Genomic DNA, 20,524 nt, shown 5'->3' on the forward strand with positions numbered 1-20,524 from the left:
TAGACAAGTTTTTTTTTCATGGTTACTACATATAATGAACAAAAATAGGTTAAGTTTATGAAAGAATGAGAAGATATTACCTCAGGCTTCAAAGCTATCAACAGTTTGATTTTGTCTTATCATGTGCATTCGTTTTGTGTGTATCAGAGGCTAGTGAGATTCCAAGTTCTGGTAATAAAATTCATTTTATTTAAAAAAAATGCATTTTTTATGGGAAAATCTTGAAAAAATGGTAGGGGATAATCTTGAAAAAACCAGTACGACCTTCTTATTAATGAGAGTAGAGATAAAGAAGAAAGAATCTTCTAAAATCTGAAATCATTTGTTAGACTTTAAAGTTCAGATGCCTTTATTTTTTTATACTGGAGGAGGTATGATCTTATTTATCTTTCTTCGTTGGTGTGACTTTAGTTGAGATCAGTGTACAAATGCAGGAGTCTGGAGCAAAGACACAATATCAGAAAGCAGCTCAACTTGTGTGCTTTTGTCTAGTAAAACTTGTAGAATCAAAATTCAGATATTCCCTTTCTTAAACTGGTTGAACCATCTCAACCATCTAATTGTATGTTTAACTTTAAACTGAATAAATAAAAGTAGTAGTGTGAACATTGTTGAAATTTTCACTTGCATTTACACCTTGTATAAACTCCTTTGACTATTACATGCAGTAGAGCTTACCCCCCACACTCCACCCCCTATAACTACCAGCTCACTCCCTTACTTCACTTCCAACACTACTCTACATTAAATTATTACTTTAAACTATACTACAATGTCTGATCATGCAAGCTCCTCCACTTATGCTGGACTGACAACAAAGGAGAACTCCCAAAAGAGTGCTACTACTGCCACTCTACACTGAATCCAGCAAATGTGTGTGTGTATATATATATATATTACTATAAACTATACTACAATGTTTGATCATGCAAACTCCTCCACTTATGCTGGACTAACAACAAAGGAGAATTCCCAAAAGAGTGCTACTACTGTCTACATTGAATCCAGCAAATGTGTGTGTATATATATATATATATATTACTTTAAACTATACTACAATGTCTGATTATGCAAGCTCCTCCACTTATGCTGGACTGACAACAAAAGGAGAATTCCCAAAATTTTAGATTTGTATTTGCACGCAATCAAGAAACAGAGTACACTTTTGAAATTTTACAAAGACATGAGCATTTGTAACACACAAAAACAAAAACAGGAGTGTATGTACATGATGTAACAACATATTAAAAAATACTGATCTGATTGATAGTCCATCGCAAAAGAAAAGAGTTTACCAACCGCATAAGTTGTGTATAGCGTGTGGGCCCATGTCCTCAAGATGATCATAGTACCGACCGCTCATCTAATAAAAAATCAACCCCTGATACATACAAAACGAATGCACATGATAAGATACCTTTAAACTCACAGGACGACTAGCTCGTGTCTTGTCTCTCTATATCTAACGTTTTCTCAGGTTCGGGGAAAATCTCACTAGATGATCTCTTACACGATGATGAATGCTCAATCTAGAAACTTGTATGTTTCCTGCGGTGCACGAGATGCACGTGCGACGCACGTGTGTGAGTTAGTTTTGTCAAATATTGTTGAGACCTCTTGTTAAGATTTAGCTTTAGGCCGCCAATATTATTGAGCCATCCCTGATTATGTGCAATTCAGGAATCAGGACCATTAATAATATAGCATGTCACTTTATTATTTTTAGTGTTTATTGCTTATCAATTGATTGAACTATTAAAATAATCGCATATGTACACGTCAACCTTTAAATGGTAAGCAATGCATTTTATGTAAGACTCATGCTTCCTTTCTGATATAGTATGATACACGTTGTTTTGCTATTTTTATTTAGCATGTTATGTCAAATTCTGACAAAAGCAGTAACCATTATTTGATTAAGCCTTAGGTAAGTTATTCCAAATAATGGATTAGAAGAGTTATAGCCTGTTTGGCCAAGCTAAATAAATGCTCGAAAATGCAATTTGGTCGAGAACTTGAGAGAATACTAAAGAAATGGTTCGGTAGTCGAAAGATAAACGGTTGGACGAGAATTAAAGATGTTGTGGGGATATATTTAAGAGATTGAGTTTGATTTCGTTCCATAAAGTATTAACCTCTTAACATTTAGTTTTTTTTTTTTTTTTTAATATTTTAGTAACTTTAACTTCATTTATTTTTAAATTCATAAATAAGATCACCTTGAATTTTGAATTTCGAATATACGATATTTTACTTTTGATTTATGAGTTTTTAAGAAGAAATAAAAAGAACAAAAACTTATCGTAGCAGTTAACATTCATATGTAACAAGTGTTCCCCTTACTTGAGTGACGTGTTTAGCATGCACAGGTTATTTTTATTTGTAACAATAACACATAAAATGTGAATAAATGTGGCATCATGTTACCTAATAAATCAAAAATGTATTTGATTTTTTATTTTTGAGAAGATTTTTAATGGCGACAGAATTTCCTTCTCTGGACGTCTAATGGTTTGAAGAACGTGGAGTTCATGAATGCATTTTCCGGTGCTAAAACGGACGACGATTTTCTTCCTGTACGATTTCGCTAAGTAGTAGTGTCATATACTGATTGATCTCGTCAATAGGAATAAGCAAAAGTCTCTTCTGCTCGATGATTAAATATCAAAAGTAAAAAATGAAAGAACACGTTGATTTACCTTTCATTTAATTTCTCAAGCTGGAATTTGATGTTATTTATTGTTTATTAGATTGATCTCGTCTATAAGAATAAAGAAAGCCTCATTTGCTTGATAATTAATTATCAAAAGTAAAATAAAAAATAAAAAATGAAGCATTCGATTTATTTTTATTTAATTTTCTTTTAGTTGGAAATTGATGTTATTTATTGTTTAGTTAATTGATCTCGTCGATAATAACAAAGAAAAACCTCTTTCGCTTGATGATTGATTAGCACAAGAAAAAAAAATGACACATTTGATTTACCTTTTATTTAATTTTCTGTTAGTTGGAATTTGATGTTATTTATTGTTTATTCTATTGATCTCATCAATGAAAATAAAGAGAAGTCTGGTTCGCTTTACGATTGAATATCAAAAATAAAAAAGAAATAACACATTCGATTAACTTTTTATTTAATTTTCTTTTAATTGAAATTTGATGATATTTATCGTTCATTTGACTGATCTCGTCGATAAGAATAAAGAAAAGTCTCATTGGCCCGTTGATTGAATGTCAAAAGTTAAAAGACAAATGACACATTTGATTTACCTTTTATTTAATTTTCTTTTAATTGGAATTATTTATTGTTTAATTGATTGATCTCGTGGATAGGACTGAAGAAAAGCCTCTTTCGCTCGATGATTGAACATCAAAATTAAAATAAAATAAAATAACACATTCAATTTACCTTTATTTAATTTTTGTAGTTGGAATATATATATATATATATATATATGTGTGTGTGGGGGGGGGGGGGGGGAGGGCATGTCTTCAGGACGATCATAGTACCAACCGCTCATCTGATAAAAAATAGATACCTTTAAACTCTCGGGACGGCTAGCTCATGTCTTGTTTCTTTATATCTAGCATTTCCTAAGGTCGAGGAAATCTCACTAGATGATTTCTTACACGACGATGAATGCTCGATCAGGAAACTTGTATGTTTTCTGCGGCACACAAGATGCACGTGCGGTGCACGAAATGCACATGCAGCGCACGAGATGCACGCGCGTGAGTTAGTTTGATTGAATATGCTTGAGACCTCTTGTTAAGATTTAGCTTTAGGCCACCAATTTTATTGAGCCGCCCCTAATTATATGCAATTCAGGAATCAGGACCATTAATAGTATAGCATGTCACTTTATTATTTTTAGTGTTTATTGATTATCAATTGATTGAACTATCAAAATAATCACATATGTACACGTCAACCTTATATGGTAAGCAATGCCTTTTATGTAAGACCCGTGCTTCATTTCTGATATAGTATGATGCATGTTGTTTTACTATTATTATTTAGCATGTTATGTCAAATTCTGACAAAAGCAGTAACCATTATTTGATTAAGCCTTAGGTAAGTTATTCCAAATAATGGATTAGATGAGTTATAGCATGTTTGGCCAAGCTAAATTAATGCTTGATTTCATGAACTCCACGTTCTTCAAACTATTAGACTTCCAGATAAGGAAATTATGTCACCATTAAAACTCTTCTCAAAAATAAAAAATCAAATACATTTTTGATTTATTAGGTAACATGATGCCACATTTATTCTCATTTTATGTGTTATTGTTACAAATAAAAATAACTTGTGCATGCTAAACACGTCACTCAAGTAATGGGAACACTTGTTACAGATGAATGTTAACTGCTACGACAATTTCTTGCTCTTTTTATTTCTTCTTAAAAACTCGTAAATCAAAAGTAAAATATCATATATTCGAAATTCAAATTCAAGGTGATCTTATTTATGAATTTAAAAATAAATGAAGTTAAAGTTACTTAAATATTAAAAAAAAAACTAAATGTTAAGAGGTTAATACTTTATAAAACGAAATCAAACTCAATCTCTTAAATATATCCCCACAACATCTTTAATTCTCGTCCAACCGTTTATCTTCCGACTATAAATATCAGAGTCTTGTATTATCCAAACCATTTCTTTAGTATTCTCTCAAGTTCTCGATCAAATTGCGTTTTCGGTACTGAAATGGATGCATTTTCCAGTGCTAAAACGGACGACGATTTTTTTCCTGTATGATTTCGATAAGTAGTAGTGTCATACTTATTTCTTATTTGTTGATTGAGTGACATTTTTCATTTGTCCTTGACGTCAAGTAACCCAGAGGATTGAAAACGAGAACAAAAATAACAAAAAAGAAGAAATTAAGTTGAACCAATGCTGGATTTCATGAGCTCCACGTTCTTCAAATTCTTTAGACTTCTAGAGATGGAAATTCCGGTCGCTACTAAAACTCTTCTCATAAATAAAATACATTTTTGATTTATTAGGTAAGACCATTCAATAGTCACTGATTGTAGCGAAGAAGTCAACTACGAATGAGATTAAAATAGTCGAGCTCTTTAAAATAAGTGTGTTACACATAGAAACACTGATTGATCTCGTCGATAGGAATAAGGAAAAGTCTCTTCCGCTCGATGATTGAATATCAAAAGTAAAAAAGGAAAAAACACGTTTGATTTACCTTTTATTTAATTTTTAAGCTGGAATTTGATGTTATTTATTGTTTATTAGATTGATCTCGTCTATAAGAATAAAGAAAAACCTCTTTCGCTCGATGACTGAACTTCAAAAGTAAAAAAGAAATAACACGATCGATTTACCTTTATTTAATTTTTGTAGTTGGAATACATATATATATATATATATATATATATATATATATATATATATATATATATATATATATATATATATATATATATATGTAGGCATGTCTTCGGGACGATCAAAGTACCAACCACTCATCTGACAAAAAATAGATACCTTTAAACTCTCGGGACGGCTAGCTCGTGTCTTGTTTCTTTATATCTAGCGTTCCCTATGGTCGAGGAAATCTTACTAGACAATTTCTTACACAACGATGAATGCTCAATCAGGAAACTTGTATGTTTTCTCCGGTACACAAGATGCACGTGCGATGCACGAAATGCACGTGAAACGCACGAGATGCACGTGCGTGAGAAGTTTTATTGAATATCCTTGAGACCTCTTGTTAAGATTTAGGTTTAGGCCACCAATTTTATTGAGTGGCCCCTAATTGTATGCAATTCAGGAATCAGGACCATTAATAGTACAACATGTCACTTTATTATTTTTAGTGTTTATTGCTTATCATTAATTGAACTAGTAAGATAATCATATATGTACACGTCAACATTTATATGGTAAGCAATGCCTTTTACGTAAGTCTCGTGCTTCCTTTCTGATATAGTATGATACACGTTGTTTTGCTATTATTATTTAGCATGTTATGTCAAATTCTGACAAAAGCAATAACCATTATTTGATTAAGCCTTAGGTAAGTTATTCCAAATAATGGATTAGAAGAGTTATTTCCTGTTTGGCCAAGCTAAATCAATGCTTGATTTCATGAACTCTACGTTCTTCAAACCATTAGACTTCCAGAGAAGGAAATTCCTGTCGCCATTAAAACTCTTCTCAAAAATAAAAAATCAAATACACTTTTGATTTATTAGGTAAGATGATGCCACAATTATTCACATTTTTTGTGTTATTGTTACAAATAAAAACAACTTGTGCATGCTAAACACGTCACTCAAGTAAGGGGAACACTTGTTAGAGATGAATGCTAACTACTACGACAATTTCTTGTTCTTTTTACTTCTTCTTAAAAACTCATAAATCAAAAGTAAAATATCGCATATTCGAAATTCAAAATTCAAGGTGATCTTATTTATGAATTTAAAAATAAATGAAGTTAAAGTTACTTAAATATTACAAAACATAAACGAAATGTTAAGAGGTTAATACTTTATAAAACGAAATCAAACTCAATCTCTTAAATTTATCCCCACAACATCTTTAATTATCGTCCAACCGTTTATCTTCCGACTATAAATATCAGAGTCTTGTATTATCCGAACCATTTCTTTAGTATTCTCTCAAGTTCTCGATCAAATTGCATTTTCGGCACTGAAATGGATGCATTTTCCGGTGCTAAAACGGATGACGATTTTCTTCCTGTACGATTTCGATAAGTAGTAGTGTCATATACCTATTTCTTATTTGTTGATTGAGTGACATTCTTCATTTGTCCTTGACGTCAAATAAATCAGAGGATTGAAAACGAGAACAAAAATAACAAAAAGAAGAAATTAAGGTGAACCAATGCTGGATTTCATGAGCTCCACATTTGTCAAATTCTTTAGACTTCTAGAGATGGAAATTCCGGTCGCTACTAAAACTCTTCTCATAAATAAAATACATTTTTGATTTATTAGGTAAGATTATTCAGTAGTCACTAATTGTAGCTTAGAAGTCAACTACGAATGAGATTATAATAGTTGAGCTCTTTAAAATAAGTGTGTTACACATAGAAACACTGATTGATCTCGTCGATAGGAATAAGCAAAAGTTTCTTCCGCTCAATGATTGAATATCAAAAGTAAAAATGAAAGAACACGTTTGATTTACCTTTTATTTAACTTCTTAAGCTGTAATTTGATGTTATTTATTGTTTATTAGATTGATCTCGTCGATAAGAATAAAGAAAAGTCTCATTTGTTTGATGATTAATTATCAAAAGTAAAAAAAAAAAAAATGAAGCATTCGATTGATTTTTATTTAATTTTCTTTTAGTTGAAAATTGATGTTATTTATTGTTTAGTCGATTGATCTCGACGATAAGAACAAAGAAAAACCTCTTTCGCTTGATGGTTGATTAGCACAAGAAAAAAAAAAAGAAATGACACATTTGATTTGCCTTTTATTTAATTTTCTTTTAGTTGGAATTTGATATTATTTATTGTTTATTTGATTGATCTTGTCGATAAAAATAAAGAGAAGTCTAGTTCGCTTTACGATTCAATATCAAAAATAAAAAAGAAATAATACATTCGATTAACTTTTTATTTAATTTTCTTTTAATTGAAATTTGATGATATTTATCGTTCATTTGATTGATCTCATCGATAAGAATAAAGAAAAGTCTCGTTGGCCCGTTGATTGAATATCAAAAGTTAAAAGATAAATAAAATATTCGATTTACCTTTTATTTAATTTTCTTTTAGTAGTAATTATTTATTGTTTAAGTGATTGATCTCGTGGATAAGAACGAATAAAGGCCTCTTTCGCTTGATGATTGAACATCAAAAGTAAAAAAAAAAGAAATAACACATTCGATTTACCTTTATTTAATTTTTGTAGTTGGAATATATATATATATATATATATATATATATGTGTGTGTGTGTGTGTGTGTGTGTGTGGTGGGGGGTGGGGGTGGGGGGGCATGTCTTCAGGACGACCATAGTACCAACCGCTCATCTGATAAAACATAGATCCCTTTAAACTCTCGGGACGACTAGCTCGTGTATTGTTTCTTTATATCTAGCGTTTCCTAAGGTCGAGGAAATCATGATTTCTTACACGACGATGAATGCTCTATGCGGCGCACAAGATGCACGTGCGGTGCACGAAATGCACATGCAGCGCACGAGATGCACGCGCGTGAGTTAGTTTGATTGAATATGCTTGAGACCTCTTGTTAAGATTTAGCTTTATGCCACTAATTTTATTAAGCCGCCCCTAATTATATGCAATTCAGGAATCAGGACCATTAATAGTATAGCATGTCACTTTATTATTTTTAGTGTTTATTGCTTATCGTTAATTGAACTAGTAAAATAATCATATATGTACATGTCAACCTTTATATGGTAAGCAATGCCTTTTATGTAAGACTCGTGCTTCCTTTCTGGTATAGTATGATACACATTGTTTTGCTTTTATTATTTAGCATGTTATATCAAATTCTGACGAAAGCAGTAACCATTATTTGATTATGGTAAGTTATTCCAAAGAATGAACTAGAAGAGTTAGAAAGGAAGAAATAATAATTTTAAAAAGAAAGTGATCGTTAGAAAAATATTTCAATAGCGGACTTGTTAACGGTAATGACTAATGATTCTTGTCTCTTGAAAGCGATAGGTAGGAGTTAATATAATGTTAATTCATTACTTTGTTACACCACTTTGGACTAATAAAACAACTAATGTAGGTAAGTAGTTTATGTGATGAGACACAATACGTGATGTGTGCATTTAAATTTGATAGATGTTGAACATATTTATGGATTTGAAATTTAACACTTATTAAAATTTAAGTATATTATTTTATATTGGTATTTATATTTTGTACATAAGATATTGAATTTAATTGTAACCAATAAGTATAGGCTGCATATATTTCACTAGTAAATGCACATACGGATCTAGTAGCTCAGTTAATTGGTTACCTAAATTTTCACCTTATTAGTGAAGATTTAAATTTCTACGTTGTAATTTTCTTCTCCTACTTTTATGTAACAATAATAATAATAATAATAAAAACTGGTAAACGCACAATAAGAGTTCAAATTTGAATAAAATTTTGATATTTGAGCTGAGAGTACTAGCGAAAATCGGGCCAAAAGCCCACAGGAGTAGGTATACTTGTCAATTTAGCTGTAAGCACTACCAGTAATAAGAAAATAATATTATTTGGCACCATATGGAGTTATTAATTTCTCTCTCTCTTTTTAAATATTTTCGATTATTGGGGTGGGGGGTGGGGTGTTTCGACATTGATATTAGGACAGATTAAATTTGAATTCATGTCAAAAAGACTGACAGCGAGGGAACCGAATTCGCGCCGAGATATTTCATAGGTAATACATTCTCGAACTAAGGCAACTTCATACTTAAAGTTTGAATCTGAGACTTAATTAAGGGCGAAGATACTTCACCACAACTCTCGCTGCTAGAAATAACATTATTGAATATTTTTAGAAAAATTACAGCTAAATACTATTTGGCCGTCTAGTTTACAAAATATGTATACAATGTATAGATAGTGTATAATTTATACTAAATATACATATGCTATACATACTTTATACATATTAATATACATACCTACACATATAATATACATACCTATACACTATCTATAAAATCGAAGTGTATAGATAGTGTATACTTCGACCATGTTAAACTAGATGATCGAAGGGTGTATATGAAAGTTTTCCTATTTTAAATCATAAATTTGCTGATGAAAGTTAATAAACACCGTAAGATTAATTAAAGTCTACTAGCCCACCACCAAAGGATGTGGTTCAGCGGATGTGACTGATCCTCCCTTAACCAGACGTCTTGGATTCGAATTTCGAGTATGAAAAAAATCCTAGGTAGGGAGCGCTCCCCCTGTATGCGGCCCTATGCAGCGCGAATCCGAATATAGTCGGGCTTCAATGCGGATACCGAACACCGGGTGCGAATCCACAAAAATGTCTACTAACCCGAACACCATAATTATAAATGTCCTTTGGTACACGGTATAAGGTGAAATATCTAGTACTAACTTTTAAATTAATTTTGTATCATGTTTGATAGAAGAAAATTCTACCAAAAAAAATATAAAATAAAGCCTAAACTTAAAGATGAAATATCTAGTCTTATCCGTTGATTTTGAAATTATTTTATCTCACCTGAAAGAAGAGAAATGCTGCAAACTAATGCAAGGGTGTCATGTGTACATTAACAAGAAAAAGAAGAGAAAAAAGTGGCCATTGGCAGCCTGTATTCCCATCATCATTATTTTCCTCATTAACCAAACACAAACATAAAATAATCCCTTTTTCCCTTCTCTCTCTTTTCCCTTTTTTCTTTTCAACAACAAGAACCCTAAAGCCTAAACCATCCCAAATCCAAAATTCTTTTCCCCTAAAAGTTAAAAAACACCCCCATCAAATCTTAACCTTACCAACTTTACACCCCTCAGTTTCTAATTCCATTTTCAATTCTTTCTAAAAACAACCCCTTTTCTTGTTTTTCTCTATAATGGAGAAAAATGGTGTGAATTCTTGATAAAGATTCAATTTTGAGACTTGGGTATTTTTTCTTTTTTGATTTACTAGTGAGGAATTTGTTTGGGTGTTAACAAATTCCTCAAAAGGGAATTTTGATTGGGAAAAAATGGCTAATTTGGACTTGCAAATGAATCCACAAATGGAACAGATCCATGGAGAGATTCGGGACAATTTTCGAGCCTTAGCGTAAATTTTCTCGTCTTTTTTGTTATGATATAATGAATAATTGCAGTTTTTTTTTTTACCTTGTTGATGTGCATTGTGTATGTTTAGATGTAAGAATTGGAATAAAAAGGGCCCGAATGAAGAGGGAAGGATAGAGAGCACTCATATAGCTTATTGTAGTTGTTGTTTCTTGTTGTAGAGAATAAAAATTGTATCTTTCAGGTTTGTACTGTACTATAGAGCAGTTAATGAGATATTATCGAATATAATTAGAGATTCGGGATAATTTCCGAGCCTTAGAGTAAATTTTCTCGTCTTTTTTTGCTCCAATATAATGAATAATTGCAGTTTTTTTACCTTGTTGTTGTGCATTATGTATGTTTAGATATAAAAATTGGAATAAGAAGTGCCCAAATGAAGCAGATTAGTTTAGGATTGAGGCGTAGTTATTATAGTTGTTGTTTCTTGTTTTAGAGATGAAAATTGTATCTTTCAGGTTTGTACTGTACTGTAGAGCAGTTAATGAGATATTATCGAATATAATTAGAGATTCGGGATAATGTCCGAGCCTTAGAGTAAATTTTCGCGTCTTTTTTTGCTCCAATATAATGAATAATTGCAGTTTTTTTACCTTGTTGATGTGCATTATGTATGTTTAGATATAAAAATTGGAATAAGAAGTGCCCAAATGAAGCAGATTAGTTTAGGATTGAGGCGTAGTTATTATAGTTGTTGTTTCTTGTTTTAGAGATGAAAATTGTATCTTTCAGGTTTGTACTGTACTGTAGAGCAGTTAATGAGATATTATCGAATATAATTAGAGATTCGGGATAATGTCCGAGCCTTAGAGTAAATTTTCGCGTCTTTTTTTGCTCCAATATAATGAATAATTGCAGTTTTTTTACCTTGTTGATGTGCATTATGTATGTTTAGATATAAAAATTGGAATAAGAAGTGCCCAAATGAAGTAGATTAGTTTAGGATTGAGGCGTAGTTATTATAGTTGTTGTTTCTTGTTTTAGAGATGAAAATTGTATCTTTCAGGTTTTGTACTATAGTATAGAGCAGTTAATGAGATATTATTGAATATAAGTAGAGACTCGGGACAATTTGCGAGACCTAGCGTAAATTCTCTCGTCTTTTTTCGTTCCAATATAATGGATAATTGCAGATTTTTTTACCTTGTTGATGCGCATTGTGTATGTTTAGATATATAAATTGGAATAAAAAGGGACCAAATGAAGCGGGAAGGATATAGAGCATTTACATAGCCTATTGTGATAAGTTTAGTTATTATAGCTGTTGTTTCTCGTTCTAGAGATTAAAAAATTGTATCTTTCAGGTTTGTACTGTAGTGTAGAGCAGTTAATTGAGATATAATTGAGTTTTTTTGTATCACTCATCTTTCTCGTTCCAATATAATGAATAATCTGCTTTTTTTTTGCTTGTCGGCGTGCATTATGTATGTTTTAGATATAAGAATTGGAATAAAAAGGACCGCAAATGAATTGGATATAGAGTATTTACATAGCATATATTGATAAGTTTGGGATTGAGTCGTAGTTATTATAGTTGTTGATTCTTGTTTTAGAGATAAAAATTGTATCTTTCAGGTTTGTAGTGTAGTATAGAGCAGTTAATTTAGATATTATTGAGTATAATGAATAATTGCAGATACTTTCCCTTGTTGACGTGCATTATGTATATGTTTAGATATAAGAATTGGAATAAAAATGGCCCAGACGAAGTGGAAAGGATATAGAGGATACATATGACTTCATCAAAAAGAGGATACATATGACATATTTTGATAAGTTTGGGATTGAGGCATAGTTATTATAGCTGTTTTTATTTTTTTTAATTTTTTATTAGAGATAAAAATGGCATCTTTTAAGGTTTGAACTGTAGTATAGAGCAGTTAATTGAGATATTATTGAATATAAGAAATATGGTTGTCTTCCTTTGTGGGAAAAGCTCTGAGTTTTATTGCTTTATAGTCTAATATGCGGAACAGCCATTGCGAAAAACACGGATAGTTATTTTTTTTTCCTTCCCCGATTTTGGTCTCTACCTATGTGCACATGCAAACGCATATAACCTGGATAAAGGAAGATGGTTGTGTTAGGTTAACGGTTAGACTAAAAAATAGTCTAATTATGATATAGAGAATTTATATTGCCGACCTAGCTAATTTGTGATTGAGGTTTGGTTGGCGGTTGATTTGAAGTTGCGGGTAGAACTCCGCCACGTGCATATGCAAAAGCATAGAGCTTGGATAAAGTAAAAGTGTTGCAGTAAACTGACGATTGCACTACAGAAATAGTCTAATAATGATTAGAAGTCATTCCGACTAGTTCGGTACTGAGGGTTAGTGAATTGATTGATTTGGTGTTGCGCGTGGAGCTTTGCCGGCGTGTATGTGCAAAAGCATAGGGCTCGATAAAGTAAAAGTGTCGAGATAAATTGACGATTACACTAAATAAATAGTCTAATAACGATATAGAGGATCTTGTGTATCTTATTCCGACTAGTTTGGCGGTGAGGGCTAGTCAATTGATTGATTTGGCATTGGGATGAGACCGGGGCTTCAATTAGAGATTTAAGTTAGTATTTGTTGGAGCTCCTCGGGGAGATGTCTTGTAACATGTCATGAATTTTGATCATGATTTCGATATCTGCTGAGTCATTAGTTTTGTTGGTTAGCGAATCTGCTAAGTGGTTATAGTAGCCTAAACTCTTTTTGCTGACCAATGACTATCAAGTTATTGCTCTTGCTTTCGGAGCCCCTTTGACCGTTTTTAGCTAGTCAAACAATCATATGTTCTTTGATGGCTATTTCTAAATGAACCATCTTAATGGATAAACTAGGCCGTTTACTAAGTGTTGTACTTTGGACCAATAACGCATTATAGGATATTATGATTCACAAATTGAACACTTTCATATGTCATCCGTGCTGCCCATAAGTGTTATTTTCTTTTATGTCCATTGTAGTGCTTGTCATAACTTTATGGGTAAAATAGTAAAATATTGAAGGATGATATGTCATTATGGTAAACATGGTAAAATATTGAAAGATTTATTTGGCTACGAATACATGCCTAACTGAAACTTTCTAGATCATTATTTAATGCACTGAAGGATGTAATTTTTTGTCCCAACACGTGCTTATGTGCGTGCCAGGTAATTACCCCCGGAGCGGAAAGCGCCTTCATCTTAAAAAAAAAGGATGTACTTTTTTATAACGATGTTTGGGCTAACTTGCGCTTTCTCATCTGTTCGACCAAGTACCTGCTATCCCCTGCTATCTCCCACCAGTATAGGTACCGGGTAACACTGCCACCAAGGCTCAGGCATGTTGGATCACCTTGTGTTTTTCGACTCCACCTAGATTTGAATATGAGACCTTGGCGGTTCGACCACTAATCCACACCCTTGTGTGTGGATGTACTTGAAACAAATACTTTAGTCTAATGGATTGAGAGAGATTGGAATAAGATTTGTAATATTACGTCCATTCCATACTTGATGTAGTATTCATCTCTCCCTCTCCATCTGTCTGTCTATCTATATAAATGCTCATAGTGCTACATCAACTTAGCAAGATAGTTCTTTTTGCCCGTCAGCAAATATTTATTTTAGTAACAGTTAACTCATTTGTTTTAATCATGATGTCGACCCAACTAGCATGACAAGGTGTAGTAATAGTTGTTGTACTTTTGCAGCATATAATTCAGTATTTATATTGAAACTTCCTTCCTGTCTCTATAATTGGAAGTGTTTTATGGCGTTGTTCTCTTTCCTACAAAATTTCTGTTCCTTAACAGGCAATGCATATGCAGGTCGTTGACCATTTCTTTTTCATGACATGTACACTAATTTGCATATCCTTTTCTGTGTTTCCTCAGAAATGGATTTCAAAAGCTGGATAAGATCAAAGATTCCAACAGACAGAGTAAACAGTTGGAAGAACTTACTGGGAAGATGAGAGAGTGTAAAAGGTAGCACTTTTTATCTTTTACCTAACTTCATACTTGTATAGATGGAATTACCCACCTTTTATGATGAAATATTTGGTCCTTTCAAATTCTTTGAGTGTTTCTGTTTGATACTTTCAAATGTATATCAGGAATTCAAGCAATTAGAATACTGGGTTTATGTCTAAGCCGAATAAAAGACCTCAATACCTACCTAAAAGAATTAATAGTAGTATTTACCTTGATTTTAAACTGCTGTTTACGAGTTCTTATTTCTATTTTAATTGTTGTTAGAGTGCTTACTTTTATCAGAAATAACTGTGTTATTACTCATGAATTATCTCTCGTGTAGGTAACTAGTTTTCCAGTTGGGGTGATTGTTAATACTTTTACTTTCCCATTCTTCTTATAGGTTAATTAAAGAGTTTGATCGTGAAATTAAAGACGAGGAGACTAGAAACCCTCCTGAGGTCAACAAACAACTCAACGATGAGAAGCAATCAATGGTAAGTTGGAATCTCTTACTATTAAGAAAAGGGGTTTATCGGAATCCCATTTGAGCCTGCAGTGGTAAGCAACACATGCACTCCAATGGTTTAGTTTAATTTAGGGCTATTGGATGAGAAATAAGTTTCTAATTGGCATAATTTTCTTTCTTCTTTATCTAATGTTACATTTCTTAATGAAATTGAATTGAGACTTTGATGATTTGCACAGTTCGTACTTCCTGTACAGGCATTGCAACTTTAGTTTCATTTTCACTCCCTTCTTTTCATGTTTTGCTTCCATGTATACCATCAAGCTGTCTGTGATCCGGATAAAACAAAGCCAACGGATCCTTAGGCACATAAGCACATTCTTCAAAAACCACCATGTTATTGTCTTTCTGTGTGGTTTTTCTATTAATTACAAATTGCTCTAGTCCACGTTGGATATCCATAAAAAGGTTGTTACGAAGGGAACAAGGCATGTGGATAACTTTGGGCACTTTGGTCCATTCACTGCACTAATATTACACACTCAAGTTCTGTGGAATACTGCTCTAAATTTGCTTAACTTTGCAGATCAAGGAGCTAAACTCATATGTGGCCTTGAGAAAAACGTGAGTTCTTTCCTTCAATTTATTCTTTCTCTACTCTGATTTCTGCTCCCAGAAAATTTTCCTCTCTTTGGTCTCAACTCCGGTGCTGTTTCACATATCGCTTAGAATGTTTGGAAGTTGGATATGTCCACAAAGCTGGAAATGAATTTTTGGATTTGCATGGCTTTGTCTGTTAATTACACAATGTGAATCCCAGTATACATCAATAAGCTTTTACTAGTCAATATAGTTAGTCCCTCTACAAAAATTGAATTGTATGGTTTTTCTACATAAATAAAACCTTCTAATTTTCGATTTTGTTTTTGACATCAATTGGATTGACTCAAGAAGAAAATTTCTTCCAATTGGAGTTTGACAACATAAGACGGGGCCCAACATCGGAAACAATGAATTGGGATGGGCCTGGCTCTGATACCATGTAAATAAATGGATCGTGGGCCTAAGTCAACCCCAAAAGCTAGCTCATAAGGGGAGGATTGCGCAGGTCCATATGAGGAGACCAAGGACCACTTATCCCATCGATGTGGGAGAGCTCAACAGAAATTATACAGAAAGTACTATAAATCCACATTTTAAAGAAATTGTGGCCAATGAAAAGTTAAATAAATCTCAAGAAAAGAGTTCCTAAGAACCTGATGTGGCTCCTTCATTATCTAATTTGCTCAGACTCTTTGATACAATTGACAGGTGATCTTTTGTTACCTCATTCTTTCAATTTTCTGGGATGCAGGTATATGAGCAGTCTAGGCAATAAGAGGGTTGAACTATTTGATATGGGAGCAGGTGGAAGTGAACCAACGGCAGAGGAAAATGTCCAAATGGCATCAGGTTGACTCATTAAATTTAACTTGTAATAAGTATGTTGATTTTGTTTGAAAGTAGATGATGCAAATATTTGTTAGAGTGCTCATGGTTACCCACAGTGCCAACAATAATCTGGTCTTATACTAAATCATTCTTTAGTTGGTATTCCCTCTGTCCTAATTTACATGACATTCTTTCCTTTTTAGTCAGTCACAAAAAGAAAGACGCCTTTTTATAGTTAGTACTCCCTCTGTTTCAATTTGTTTGTCTTAGTTTGACTCGCCACGAAATTTAAGAAAATAAAGAAGACTGTCTTAAACTAAAGATGTGTGTGATGTCCCAAAATGCCCTTTAAATCTTGTGGTCTTAAATATGCCATGTAGAATGTTGGGTGTAAAGAGTTACTAATATAGAAAGTGACATTCTTTTTTAATCAGACTAAACGGGAAAGTAAGACAAACAAATTGAAACGGAGGGAGTAGCAATTTAACTTCAAAAATGCCTATTTTACCCTTAATGAGATGATCTATAGCCATACAAGTATCTATGGCTTATTTTAGACCACAAGTTTCAAAAGTCTTCTTTTCTTCTTCTTAAACTCCTGCCTTGCACATAAATTGGGACGGAAGGAGTATTATATATTATTATTATGGTCAACGAATTTAAAGCATGTCCTTACAATTAAGCAAATACTATTAAGTTTATGTGCTTTTTGGGGCACTTAAGTGTCTTTAGTGAAGGGAAGGGTTGTATATTCATTTTTATTTACCTAGATTGTATAGATGATCATTGTTCAGTTGGAAGTTTATACTATTGAATGCATCCAAGCAACTTGTGGACTCGTTGTATTGGTCTTCTCATTCATTTTGATTTTCTTGCAGCAATGTCAAATCAGGAGCTAATCAGTGCTGGAAATAAGACAATGGATGAAACTGATCAAGCCATTGAACGCTCCAAACAGGTTCATATTTCATTTTGACGCTGTTTCAGCATATCTACCATCCGTATCTTAAGCTTATTTCTAATCTGTAGGTTGTCCATCAAACACTTGAAGTGGGAACACAAACTGCTACTACCTTGAAAGGCCAAGTGAGTATCATTGCAATTATTCATCTCCTTTGTTTGGTTGTTCTTAGAGAACATCCATCTAATCTTTTGTAGTCTCTTTGTTATGCCGGGGGTCTTTCGGAAACAGCCGTCCTACCTTGGTAGGAGTCAGGTCTGCGTACACTCTACCCTCCCCAGACCCTACGATGTGGGATTTCACTGGGTTGTTGTTGTTGTTTGTTATGTAGACTGATCAAATGGGTCGTGTTGTCAATGAGCTCGACACTATACAATTCTCCATCAAAAAAGCATCGCAGCTTGTCAAGGAAATTGGACGGCAGGTATGTTGTAAAATCCCCATATTTACGCCATAAAGTGTTTTGTATTCATTTCATCTTCTTGTTTGTTAATTAATCTAGCTCCCAACTTTTTCAGGTTGCCACGGATAAATGCATCATGCTTTTCCTCTTCCTCATTGTCATTGGTGTAATTGCCATAATTGTTGTCAAGGTATTCTCACACCATGGATTAGTTTAGGCAGAAAATGGCTAAAAAATACTAAGAGCCTGAAGATATCGCCACTTACAAGCAACACTTGCATAGTAGATAATAGCTCTTTTATGCATCCATGCGACTAGGTGTGGCAAAATTAGTCCATGAAAACATGACCTTGGTGTGTGTGTGTGGGGGGGGGGGGGGGGGGGGGTAATTGACCCGTCTAATTTGTTAGCTCATCTAAAAATTGCTATATGTTAGCCCAAATTGACCTATGAGAAACCTTGTCGAAATATGTAGCCCATTCTTTGTTTGATATGTTATATATAGCCATAATAAAGAAAAAAATAGTTTTATTAGGTACTTAAAGAATTATAAAAGAATAAACAAAGATATTAAAACTTAGTAAGAATTGAGCAGGTTGGGTTTTGACCCGCTTTTTAGCGCATTTCAGCGGAAGTTAGTTTTGACCTGCTAATTTATTAACTCAGTCCATTTTGACTCGCCCAAATTCAGCGCAACCTGCCCATTTGACACTCCTACATGCAACAGACACTAAAGCATCACCATAACTTATAGTAAAACCTCATCTACACAAATCTCAAATATGGGGATACAATACTATGCTTATAGAGCAGAGAGACTCATACAGGCTTTTCCCAAAAGTTTCATGACCTACACATCTACCACTCTAAGCAAAACTGCAACTCCTTTAATTTTTATATCGGGTGATAAATGAGCAGAATGTTTGCTCGAGTACGTCTAGATATTGTGTTTAACAGATGAATTTTCCTTTTCTTGTGTTTTCAGGTTGTGAATCCTAACAACAAGGATATAAGGGATATCCCTGGACTGGCTCCTCCAGCGCCGTCAAGGAGATTGCTATATCTAAAGCCTGGACAAGATTTCATGTAAATCTGTAAGGTCGACGGATCCATCCAATTTTCTATATGGTGCCACTGTAAAGAAGTATCAGAGGAATGCTATTCATGGAGAGCTGTTCGTTTACTGTGATCTCCTTGCCTGAGTTGTGCATACCGTATTTGTTCTGTTGTGCATTTCTTTTCTTTCCTTTTCCTTTTTCTATTATGTAAATCATACACTATATTTGACTTGTATTCACTTTTTTTTTTTTTTTTTTTTTTTTGCATTTTATGGTGCATTGGATTCATTTATAAACTCTCGAGTGTAGACTAGTTGCATGGAGACAAAGAAGTACTATTGATATGCTATTTCATCATGTATGTATGTCCAACTATGCTGTTTTGAGGTTGAATTACACGATCATGTGAACGAATTTCGGTTATTGCGTTAATCTTTTAAGTGGTAAATCCCTATTCTGGAGCCAATGGTCGTTCCTTTTTTTTTTTGCTCTCCTCATTTTCGCCCTTTGGTGACATGAAACTGCTGGAATTGAAACTGCTAAAACACAAGAACTTAGACAAATATCCTAAGTTGAGAACTTGTTCATTCTGTGTGCGATTTGGACAGTTCTTTAGAATGACCAGAGTTTAAATTGGCAGTGATAACTATAATGTGCAGATAATGCAGGGATTGTGATGTAAAATTTGGTTTGCAGTTGAAACTGCTACGAATTTAGGACTTAAAAGTGTGTTGCACTCGCTATTCTTTTATGGCAATGAGTTCAAACTTAATGAGTGTGTGCATGTGTTATTTTTCTATGATGGCAGGTATCCCAAGTCAGCTTACACGCACATTGACTATTTTGTGGGGTACTTGTTACTTCAAGTTGCACTAAATATCGGGTAATTCCGTACCAATGTTAAGCAGAAAGGAGGAAATAACAAAGCGAAAAGGAGGAAATAACAAAGCAGTTTTTATCTCTGAAATCTTGACAAACATGCCCACTTCACCGAGCCCCTCTTCGAGACAGTGTCTAGATTGTAATGCCTTTCGTGGGAGTCAAAACTTACCTGCTAAGGAATTTCTCTGGAGATTTCGTCACTAGGTTTTTTGTCATTAGGTTACCAATTTTCTTGTCCTTCATGTGTTAGTTCCTATACATGGTCTTACGGGCTTTACGGAGACCTGTGTTTTTGTTAAACAATCGCTCGGCCTGATCACTGGGACCCCTATATGGGGATGCACTCTGATCTCCTATTATATTTAATGTGTTGTTTATTATATTGAAATTGTTTAATTTGTATTTTTGGTTATTTTGCTTTCCAAACTTCCAACAGGATATGCCAAATTCCAACTCATTAATTTAGATAGCAACAAACAACTTGAATTAATTATACCAATGATATTTCCATAGCAAAAAGAATAATTCCAACAAGTTATATCAGACAAGGAAATCT

General features: G+C 33.3%; 1 protein-coding gene across 1 annotated transcript; it reads left to right on the forward strand.

Annotated features, from left to right (window-relative positions):
* Positions 1 to 10,261: 10,261 nt before the first annotated feature.
* Positions 10,262 to 19,509, forward strand: LOC132604471 (novel plant SNARE 13-like). The gene is made up of 10 exons (XM_060317987.1): positions 10,262 to 10,799; positions 14,687 to 14,779; positions 15,168 to 15,261; positions 15,820 to 15,857; positions 16,588 to 16,685; positions 17,543 to 17,622; positions 17,694 to 17,750; positions 17,957 to 18,049; positions 18,144 to 18,218; positions 19,014 to 19,509. Exons 1-10 carry the CDS (start codon positions 10,720 to 10,722, stop codon positions 19,116 to 19,118), a joined length of 813 nt encoding a protein of 270 aa, XP_060173970.1. The 5' UTR covers positions 10,262 to 10,719; the 3' UTR covers positions 19,119 to 19,509.
* The last annotated feature ends 1,015 nt before the right edge of the window (positions 19,510 to 20,524 follow it).

Source organism: Lycium barbarum, chromosome 7 (genome assembly GCF_019175385.1).
Source record: "Lycium barbarum isolate Lr01 chromosome 7, ASM1917538v2, whole genome shotgun sequence".
Lineage (NCBI taxonomy): Eukaryota > Viridiplantae > Streptophyta > Magnoliopsida > Solanales > Solanaceae > Lycium > Lycium barbarum.

Excerpts from the sequence above, each read along its gene's own strand:
- LOC132604471 (XM_060317987.1), top strand. The coding sequence starts at position 10,720 with ATGGCTAATTTGGACTTGCAAATGAATCCACAAATGGAACAGATCCAT. Across the intron at positions 17,751-17,956 it reads CTACTACCTTGAAAGGCCAA|ACTGATCAAATGGGTCGTGT; the intron begins GTGAGTATCATT and ends TTTGTTATGTAG. Across the intron at positions 18,050-18,143 it reads TCAAGGAAATTGGACGGCAG|GTTGCCACGGATAAATGCAT; the intron begins GTATGTTGTAAA and ends CAACTTTTTCAG.